Genomic DNA, 10,692 nt, shown 5'->3' on the forward strand with positions numbered 1-10,692 from the left:
TATTCATTAATCTGCTAACCAAACTAACAAAGAATCCCGATATCTGGTCTTGTATGGAAAAAGATATATCAACTTCCCTATGAGCCATTGATACCCCTTGTCAACTGAAGGACTATCTTGATCTAAGCCAAGCTTGACAGGAGTCCATAGGAATAGTTTGACTAGGTCGCCCTAAGCTCGAAAGATGTTGCGTGCAGTTTGGCATTTGATAACGTCCCCTAATGACATGTCCTTCATGAGTTGGTTATCTCTCTAATACTAATGAAAATGTAATATAATACTTAAAAGGAACACAAAACACAATCATGATGAACCAATTAGCATCAATTGATTTTTTTTTTTCTTTTGACCAAAGACGAACATACCATGGGTGTCATCTTGTTTGACAATCCTAGGGGGAAAACTTTTCCTTCTAAGAAAAAAAAAAAAAAAAGTCCCCTTAGATATTTGTAAGGACAATCTGGAGCAAAATAGAGAAATTACTTTACAAGATGCTTTACTATTCATCTTAAAATTTAAACATAACCATAGATAAGCCCAAGCCTAGGCGGCCACACACTGGACTCAAGCTTAACCCATGAGGGTAGGCCTTGATGGTTCGTAACGGTTGCCAATAATGGGATCGCATGGCTGAAAGTAAGCTCTGATCCAGGTAAATTCCAAGGCATGAATGGCGATCATCTTAGCAGCACTGCTCCTTTAAGGTCTCTTCCTTTCACCTTCTAACATGTAGGGTGCAACTTGGGTGAGTTACAAAGCGAATCCACGCCAAGTCTGCCTATCAAAAGGTCCAACACGCACCAACTCCAACTCAACACCAGGTTGAGAATTCCTAACCCACATCAAACCTGTTGGTGATTTGAGTTCCCATGGCTTGTAACAAATAAAACAATTATTTAATTCCAAACTATAAAAATATAAATCATATTATGGAACATGAAATTAAAAGCTAAATATGTCTCCAAGTAATAAAATATATATAAATCATTTATTTATAAATAATAAATGATGGGATAATCGAATATGCTAATCAATATTATCCCACCTCATGTCTCCTACGATAATCAAGTATGACCTCCATATTTCCTTAAGCTCAACCCATTTGTGATTTTGGGAAGCAAAATCGGTTTGGAATAGAAATAGATTTTAAAGTGCAACTCTCAATTTTGATTTCTGAAAGCAAAATGGGTTTGAAATCAAATGAATTTTTAAGTACAATTGTCAATTGTATTTCTGAAAGCAAAATAGATTTGAAATCAAAATTTAGCTTTGGAAATCAGAAGTTTGAATTTAAATCAAAATCAGTCCTCAGCTATTTAATCATTTTGATTCTGAGCCTCACATGCAAATTGAATCAAAATTTCACTTTAGCAACCACTATCATTCTTTAAATTTAGTGTCCATTTGATAGTAATTTTAAAAAATATTCTTAATATTTCAAACACCTAAAAATAATTATTATTTAAATATTAAAAATATTAAAAATATTTTCTAAGATTACTACTAAATATACTTTAGAAGTGCATTTGATAATGATTTAAAAAATATTTCTAATATTTTTTATATTTAAAAACTTTTATCTTTTCAAATGTTAAAAATACAAAAATACTTTTTTTTAAATCACTATCAAACACACTCATTTTTTGGGACAAATAATTCAAGTCTTAGCATTAGATGAAGTCAACACTTGAAGTAGCTCAAAACCTTTGATACGCTTCAATACACTGAAACCATTGAAATTCATTTTCTATTTTATATCAAAAATGGAAAAAATAATAATAATAATAATTTCTTTATAAAAATTTTAAAAAACAAAACCATTAAAATTTTATATTAAAAATACAATAATTTCAAAATCTAATTAAAAAATAAGATATTAAAAAAAATATTATCTCAAATTTTAAAATTTATAAGACTAATTTTCAAGTATACAAAGTAAATTTCTACCTTTTATACAGAAACTTCTACTTTTAATTACAAAAATCCAAAAATATACCCAAATAAAGCCTTGTCGCCCCATTTTATTTCAAAAGCTAATTTGAAATCCATTTTCCGTTAGGAAGTCCTTTCCCCACCCCCCTCAAATGCAAATTTTTCCTTGGAAAGAAAAAGCGAAAAGAAAAGAAAAGAAAGAAAAAGAAAATAAGATCAACATTGACTTCTCTTTTCTCCTCAACAAAAGGGGAGGTAAGAAACAAATATCAATGGCTGGAGAGGGCAAAGACAGATGTTTAACAGGTAAGGCACAAGAGGATCACATTAAGCTGCAAAAATTTTGTACTAAGTTGCAAGGATAAGAGCACAAATACAGAGCTGCCCTCTTGTAAAGCTCTTCCCGTATGCTCGAGCCCTACTCAACCACAGCCAACAGGTCACTTTCTTTGCAAAAGCAGTGTCTACCATCTGTTCCCAAATCCACCTGATAAAGTTGCAGCAAGTGCAATACCATCAGAAACAGAGTTTAAGCCAGAAGAAATGATGCCCGCACGCAATTTAAAGATGATTAGACAGAAAAAGGGGGAAAAAGAGTCTTCATGGATATCTCCTATATGGGTGTTATTTCTTCGAAGGAGGTAGTAAATTGATTCCTGGTTCAATCCGTTCACCTAAAATTTGCTTCATCTATGACATAAAGGTGTTCATCCAAGCAATTTTGTGTCCATGCTGTACAATCACCACGGTATTCCCTACTTCTTTTACAACATTACCTCTTGACTGAGAAAACAGAGCATGGTCTTGGCTACTTGTATGAATCTTGATGAATAAATGGTTTTGGGGCCATCAAACACAAGTGAAACTGGAAGTTATTAGACTATTTCTCAGACTCGAGTACATCTAATTATCACAAACTGTTTCATTAGATGGGACCAATTGAGAATAGGCTCCAATTTTCTATTCGCAATCCATGTGTAAAAGGATCTTGGTCCTCAAGGTGTGTTTCATCACTATTCAAATACTGCCATTTTAAGAGTTAATAGGATGTAGCCTCTTCAGACACTATTTTCTTTAGCGGTCTCAAACATAATATCACCAATCTCAGCGATAATAAGCATCTCTTCTATTGCTCAATATGTTTGAAACAAATAGACCCAATAACCAATGTGATGGTAGCCATTCAAGCTATTAACATATACATGAAATGGCCAGATATCACAGTGACTCACAACTATGAAGAATAAGTTACTTGCAAGGGGATAGGAACTTCCATTTGTAAAGGTACCTTTGAAAAAGGCTAGTAAATCATATTAAGTGCTATATGAATAAACTTAATTTCTACAGAGTCAGTATTTACCTCATAAGCATTTATGTCTGAGAAAAGAACCTGCAAAAAGATAGCCATTCCCTTCCTTTAGATGGTATAAAAGCACTAGAATATAAAAAAAATGCCATTAAGCGCATAGAAAGTCCAGCTTCTTGGAGAATTCACTAGTCCCAGTGGCATCAATATAAATAATTCACTGAAAAAATTATTTATACAAGAACACCAACAAAAAGAAGATCCATTATGATTCATTACCTTCTTCCCAGCCTCAACTTCCCCAACATCAGCACCAATAGAGAGAATCTGATGACAAAAAAGCAAGCATTCATAAAAATATCCTCAAGCATCCATTATCGAAGAACAATTATAAAAGAAAATCTGTTCCCCATGCCTCCCAAGGCAACGTAAGTGTTTTACTTACCTCCCCCATAAGGTATCGCTCAAATTTAACAGCAGATTTGGGCAGCAAAACTCCACCAGATGATTTCTGCAGCACAAAGCATTTCACATCAGCGTAACAGCTTATAAACAGGGTGTGTGTTCTTGGCATATACAGTTAGAACAAGTTAGACTTGTCTAAGGCATAGTAATAGACCTCCACCCAATGCCAATGAATTGGACACAGATATAAGCAACTCAGGTAGAGAGAAAGGATGTTCTCCTGCAGAACAATGCAACAAATACTAAACAAGCAACATGCATCCTCTGAGATATTTATCCTGGCCAATGTAAACATGCAGGAAATTCAAAATATTCAAGAATAATGATTCTGTGACTTTTCTGATGTCATTTCCCCATATAGAGCAATCTTGCATTATCTAAGATCAGGTGTTGCCTGAAAGATCATTGTGGCCAAACCATCATTGAGAATTCTGCTTTGGGGGGGAAAATGAACTGGTGAGAAACCTATGTAAGTTTTGAAGAAGGATGGATAGCATCAAAGTGACACCAAGGGATCATAATAGGAAGTGACTACAATCAAGGAAACACAAATGCTTGATTTTAATGTGAGTGATTTGTTAGAGCTCTTGATGAGCCAGAAGCTCTAACCTCACATCTTTCCCAACTCTGGGACACCATTTACAACCACACAAATTCTGTCTAAGAGGTTTCAGGGATCCTATTCAAAGTATCTATACTCAGCAGCATCATTTAGGGATATCACTAAATAGCCATCAAGTAATTATATAAGTATTAGTATTAAGAAAGCTAATATACAATTCTACACTCTCTTTCTAATGCTTATGTTTGACATAATGTATGGGACATAAAATTAGAGCTCTTGATGGCTAGAATTTGTAAGGGTTTGCCCATATAAACCTGACATCTAACCCTTATTTCATCCCAGAGGTTGCAGCTCTACAAAGTTTCGTCAAAATATTGTGTGAATGGCCGAATACCTTGGCCTTGAGTTTTGTATATTATATATAGACTTTACAAGGATGCTATACATGGAAAGCAAATAAAAGCAAATAAATCCCCGCATGATTCTAACCCTATACATGTAAACTATAATCTGTCAAATAATATATGCTAACTGTACAGAATAATAAATGGAGAAATAAGGAAACAATTGTGGGCTAAAATGAGGAAAGAAGTGTGGGCTAAAATAAGGAAAGAAGTGTGAACAACAAAGTTGTCCTTTGACAAGTTTATCTAAGAGATTTCAAGAACCCTAATGGAAACAACAGTAAAGGACGTCAACATCTTGAACCAGATTCATATAAATAACTTGATAAATGGCCAACAGAACCATAGATGGGGCACTATGGGTTTTGTGGTTGTGTCTAAACACACTTTTTTCTACCCATGTACCATAATTTTCCAAAAGGATAACGATCAAATGAAAACTAAAGAAATTTCAAAAAAAGGGTCAGAGTATTAACAACATAATAAATATGCCATCTTAAAAGTTTTAAGTTCCAACTGGCAAACATCTATAATTCTTTCAAAAGTAAAGCAACCATCAAATAATGATTGCAAAATACAAATCTAGCTCAGTAAATTATATATTGTTAAACAGAAACAACCTAGAGAAGAATTGTAAATGTTAGACAAAAATAAGAACAAACACAAATACATGTGTGTGTAGAGGAATTCAACAAGCAAAGGAAGAAGGAATCATTTTATATAAATAAGAGAGAAAGATATGATAAATGACAAAGAAAAACAAAACAAACACCAAAATAAACAATATATTAAGATTTTAAATTTGCCTCAACCTTGGCATTAAAAACTTTTAATCTAGATGACAGGACTCAAAATACACTCTAGTGATACATACAGCCACAGGGGCCTACAATTCCAAGTGATGCTCATAAAAAAAAAAAAAAAAAATGTTCAATACAAATCTCAAACTCCACCAAAAATAGAAAAATACATTTCTATTTGATATTACAAATTCCAGTTAAACTACAAAAGGAATTAAGCTATGGGCTCAGCCAAGTTATCAAAATATAATGCAAAGGAAACTGATACATGGTCATTACACCCTAGCTTGTAACCTGAAAGACTATCAGGCATCTCCCCAGATCTTTCCCATTTCAAATAAACATACAGATTTGCAACTTACTACAAACTAATATTTGGCAATTTGATATTTACAAGTATTTCAAGTCATGGTTCAAATGGGTAACTTAAAAAAGACATCACAATATATACAGGAACTATTACAAATCTTTTCAGGAAAAATGCACGTGTTATGAACTTATGATGATCAGACAAACACTACATTCCACTCATCTTTTGATTCAAAGCATTCAAATTTGTACCCATGCTTTAGTTACATAAAGTAGGCACAATCTTAAACCTTAAAACTCAACATCATACACAGACTAATTGATGGCTTAAATACTTTTTCAACTTCAAGCTTCTGAAAAGAATAGTACAGAAAGAGAGAGAAAAAAAACCCTCAAAAGCAAGCTAATCAAATCAAGATATTAACAGAGGCCCAGATGACTCTAGCTCAACCCCGATAATGTTAGACTTCTATTAGGCTATCCTTCAACCCTAAAGCTTAAGCCATTTGGTAATTTGCTAATATCCTAATAATGTATAACAAGCTTGTTATGCTTAACACATTGCCTTGCCAGTGGCCACTTCTTATTAAGGGTATCTCATATTAAACTACCAGTAAACCTAAAAGCATAAATTGGGCTAATAACGTACATCAAACCAGTAACACTTGAAACCCATCTCATGTGCGGGTCTCTTCTTGACCTCGAACACCAAAGCGCCATGAACCAAGGCTCTAATATCATATTAAACTATCAATTATCCTAAAACCCTAACGTCTCCGATGATAAGTCAACAATCCCGACATACACTTAACACTTCAATTGAAAAACTCCAAATTTTATAGTAAAAACAGAAGCAGCAGCAACCATACCTCAGGTAGGTCCTGCAAACGAATCAGGACTCTATCAGCTTGTGGAACAACCTGCAAGACCCAATGGCGATAAGCATATAAAACAAAATCAAATTACAAAAGACCATAACTTGAAGCCCAAAAAAAAAACAAACCTTTGTGGGTTCCCACTTCTTGGCGATTGCGTTGATTTTCAGTGCACTACTGCGAAGTCCTGTTCATGAACCATATACAAAATCACTCACAAAATAAAATTAAAAAATGGGGAAAAAGAGAGAAAATTTCAGAAATAGAGGTCGAACAGACCTAGTAATCTCTTGCTGGGGGAAGGAGTGTGGGGCTTGTGAGACGAGAAGGGTCTAGCGAGTGTGATGAAAGTGGATGCCATGGATGGATAAGGAGGAGAGCGCAGAGAGGCGAACGGGAGAAATGAGGGTAGCCGAAAACGGAAGAGTGAGAGAGACAAGTGTAAGCTGCCGATTGGTTTGAAGTGTGAACCACCTTGTAGTTCCCACGCTCTTCTAGAGAGTTCCAAAATTTATTTTGCGTTAGGTTTTAGAGTTTAAGTCCAAAATAAGGATAATTATGTTTTCAATCTAGGCTTGATAATTAAGGGAAGGTCATTCAACCACCCATTGATTATAAGGACATGAGATAATAATTGACAAAAAAACCCACTTAACTCATTTTTGTCTTTATTCTACCACTCTTCACATGCCACTATTCTTTCTTATTTAACCATTTTTTTATTTTTCATTATTTTTTTAAATTCTTTTATAAATAATTGAAAAATCAACATTATTTTTTTATTTTTAAATTATAAATAAACAAAAATTATATTAATGATTCAAAGACTATTTTGGAAAATACTTTCTAAAAAAATATTAATTCAAATAAATAAAAATTATCTTTTACATTTATTTTTATCTTTTACATTTTAGAAGTAAATAATTTAATGATTAAAATACTATTTAAAATAAATATATTCACTATTTAATTTTTTTTTATACTAAAAAGTATTTTAAAGTTTTTTTTTACTATTATAAAATAAAAAGTTTAATTTTTTTAAATCTTTTTTCTTCCTTATTTTAATAACTTTTTGAACATGACTTTTAGTTATAAGTTATATGAAATATTACAAATTTGTTTATTAAGGATTTTTTTTAACGATTTGAATTAATTGAAAATTTATTAAAATAAGAAAAAGAAAAAGAAAGAAAAATGATAGATGAAGAATTTTTATTTTAAGTAATCAATTAAAATGTTTTCATACGACCTAACTTTAGAAGTGGATTTTATCTATACATAGTAGAGATTGAATTTTTCTTATATAAAATGGTTGAAATGTATATTTACTTATTTTAGATGAAAACAAGTAGTTAAAAATTGTATAGATTATATTTGAGTTTGGTTTTAAAATATTTTTCTAGTTTTATTTTTTATTTTTTAAAATAATTTTTATTTTCTTATTATCTCTTTTTGAAAATATGTTTAATTAAAAAATGAAAACTATTTTTAAAAATGAAAATTGAAGACCTTGTTTAGTACTATTTTTTTTTATATGAAAATAAAAATAATAATAAATTTTATTTATTCATTTATTGTGCCACTATACAATTGTATTATATTAACTGTACAAGGGAAATGTACTAAGTGTATAAAGGTGTACAAGGCTACCCTTTGTGAAATATTATAATCGATTATGAGTTATTTCTTTATTTTTCTTATCACTCACGAATTGTACACATATGTATGCACTTTATTTAATTCTAGTATGGAAATTCCAATATTTTCCCCAATAATAATATTTGGAGAAAAAAAAAATTTGACCTTAAATCATCTACCATATTCTCAACTAAATCATTGGAAATATGGTTAAACACTTTTACGTGGATACATAACTTAGGAGGGATATAAAATTTATGTCATTGTACAAGGGTATTACACTAACTGTACAAGGGAAATGTACTAATTGTACAAAGGTGTACAAGATTACCCTTTGTGAATGATTTTAATTGATTTTAAACTACTTTTTTATTTTCCTTACCACCCAAGGATTGTACATCTATGTCATGCACTTTATTTAACTTTCACATGAAAGTTATTCACCATTTTCTCAACCAAATCATTGAAAATATGATTAATACACCTACATGGACATATAACTTAGGAGATATATGAAATTTGTGTCATTGTACAAGGGTATTATACTAATTGTACAAGGGAAATGTGCTAAGTGTATAAGGGTGTACAAGACTTCTAATAGGTTTTATACGATTTTTAAACAACTTGAGTTTGATATTAAGACGATTATTGATAGTTTTTTTTTTTAATTTTTATTTTTATCAAACTATGCTATTAAGACAGAATTAAAAATAAAAAATTATTTTTATAACATTTTAATTTTTTAAATCATTAATTTAAATTATGAAATTAGTTTTAAAATTAAAAATATTTTTTGTAATTATAGTTTTGAAGATTTCATGATTTTTATCTTATTATTTTGAAAAAATTGATTTAATAAGAAAGTATTTATTTTAATGGTTTTAAATATTTAAATGTTTATTAAAAAATATTTAGGATTAGTGTGGAGAGCAATTAGGTAATTTTGGAATAGAGAAATTTTGAATATTTTTTAAGACTTTAATTCAGTCAATTATCCTATTTACACTTTCAAAATTATTGGAAGGTTGGTAAATTAGTCTTAGAAATATTGTCTTCTTGATTAATATTATATATATATATATATATATATGCATGTGAGTGTTTACATTATTTTCGAAAAAATAATAAACACCATGTGTCTAATTTGCAAGTTAGAAAAAAAAAATTAATAATATTTTATGAGGTATTTAAAAAGTATTTATTATATGTTCTATAAATTTGAAAAAATATAATATTTGATGATATCTAATTTACAAGTTAGAGTAAACAAATAATACTAATTTTTTGTGAGGTGTTTAAAAATTATTTAATATATATATGAGAAATAATATTATAAGTTTGAAATAAAGAATGATATTTATCATATATTATGTAAGTTTTCAATATATTTAAAAAATATTTATTATATATTATGGAGGTTTGAAAAAAATAATAATATTTGATGAAATATTTAAAAGTTATTCACTTCAAAAATACATTTGGTAATAATAATTTTTAACCATCTTTCATATTTGACTTCGTTGGTTCCACTATTAAATAGGTGAGAGAAGGGCAAAATAGTCAAAGAGAGAATGAGAATGGTTAGGTGATTGGTTAGTTTCTTCATTTAATAGTCAAGGGTATTTTAGGGATTTTTTAAAGACAATATCCTTACTCTCAATTTCCACTCTTTCATTGGGTGTCAGGCTTAAATATGGAACTTATATGGACCATACATTAATTTTTGGGCCCAACTGGGCCCAAAACACAATTCTCCCTCCAAAATATTCCATTGGTAGAAAAAAAAATGGTAAGAATAATAGTCATCTTAAAATATTTGTCAAAGTAATCTTTTATATCCGCGTAAGCATCCACAAAAATTTTTCTCTTTTAGTGTAAAAAACCACCATTGATTGTGATTTTAAAAGTTTAAAAAATATTTTTAAAACCACAGTTACAAACTTTGGTTTTACAATTTTTCATAGAACCACAGTTAGTAACTGTGGTTTCAAAATTATTTTTAATTCACCCTCGTTTTAATGGCATTATGATTTAATATTATTTTAAAAAAAAATTTATCATAATTATCATAAAACCATAGTTAATAACTGTGGTTTTAAAAATATCTTAAAAACTAGACTATGGTTTTACAATTTTCTTTAAAACCATAGTTACTAATTGTGGTTTCACAAATATCTTTAAAGGGAACTCATGTAACCATACATCAACTAAAAAAAATATGAGATTTTAAAACTTTGTTTTTTTATTTTTAATTTTAGTGTAAATTATGGATGTACCAAAATTTCTTAACGATGTACCAAATTTCCTTAAAGTTCGTTTCGAAGTAGGGAAAATTCTTACAATTTTTCATTGTCAGTTTAAAATTATTTTTTTTACAAATTATCCTTAGTAATTTTTT

The 10,692-nt window shown here is 30.0% G+C and overlaps 1 protein-coding gene across 2 annotated transcripts; it reads right to left on the reverse strand.

Annotated features, from left to right (window-relative positions):
* Positions 1 to 2,143: 2,143 nt before the first annotated feature.
* On the reverse strand, positions 2,144 to 7,171 carry LOC100252967 (10 kDa chaperonin 1, chloroplastic). 2 transcript variants are annotated; one of them, XM_002267310.5, is made up of 7 exons: positions 6,936 to 7,171; positions 6,785 to 6,843; positions 6,651 to 6,701; positions 3,684 to 3,749; positions 3,518 to 3,565; positions 3,293 to 3,322; positions 2,144 to 2,419 (listed from the first exon to the last, which is right to left on the reverse strand). In XM_002267310.5, the coding sequence occupies exons 1-7, from the start codon at positions 7,015 to 7,017 to the stop codon at positions 2,351 to 2,353; spliced, it is 405 nt and encodes a 134-aa protein (XP_002267346.1). In that variant the 5' UTR covers positions 7,018 to 7,171; the 3' UTR covers positions 2,144 to 2,350. The 2 variants fall into 2 exon arrangements, with proteins under 2 accessions (XP_002267346.1, XP_059599084.1); XM_059743101.1 differs by having other exon boundaries at positions 2,144 to 3,565; positions 6,936 to 7,147.
* Between the last annotated feature and the right edge of the window lie 3,521 nt (positions 7,172 to 10,692).

This window comes from Vitis vinifera, chromosome 15, assembly GCF_030704535.1.
Source record: "Vitis vinifera cultivar Pinot Noir 40024 chromosome 15, ASM3070453v1".
Lineage (NCBI taxonomy): Eukaryota > Viridiplantae > Streptophyta > Magnoliopsida > Vitales > Vitaceae > Vitis > Vitis vinifera.

Bases quoted from the DNA above. Each gene is read 5' to 3' on its own strand.
- LOC100252967 (XM_059743101.1), bottom strand. From the start codon at position 7,017: ATGGCATCCACTTTCATCACACTCGCTAGACCCTTCTCGTCTCACAAG. The intron at 6,702-6,784 runs GTTTGTTTTTTT...TGGGTCTTGCAG, and splicing joins AGAAGTGGGAACCCACAAAG to GTTGTTCCACAAGCTGATAG. The intron at 3,750-6,650 runs GTATGGTTGCTG...TTTGTGCTGCAG, and splicing joins GTTTGCAGGACCTACCTGAG to AAATCATCTGGTGGAGTTTT.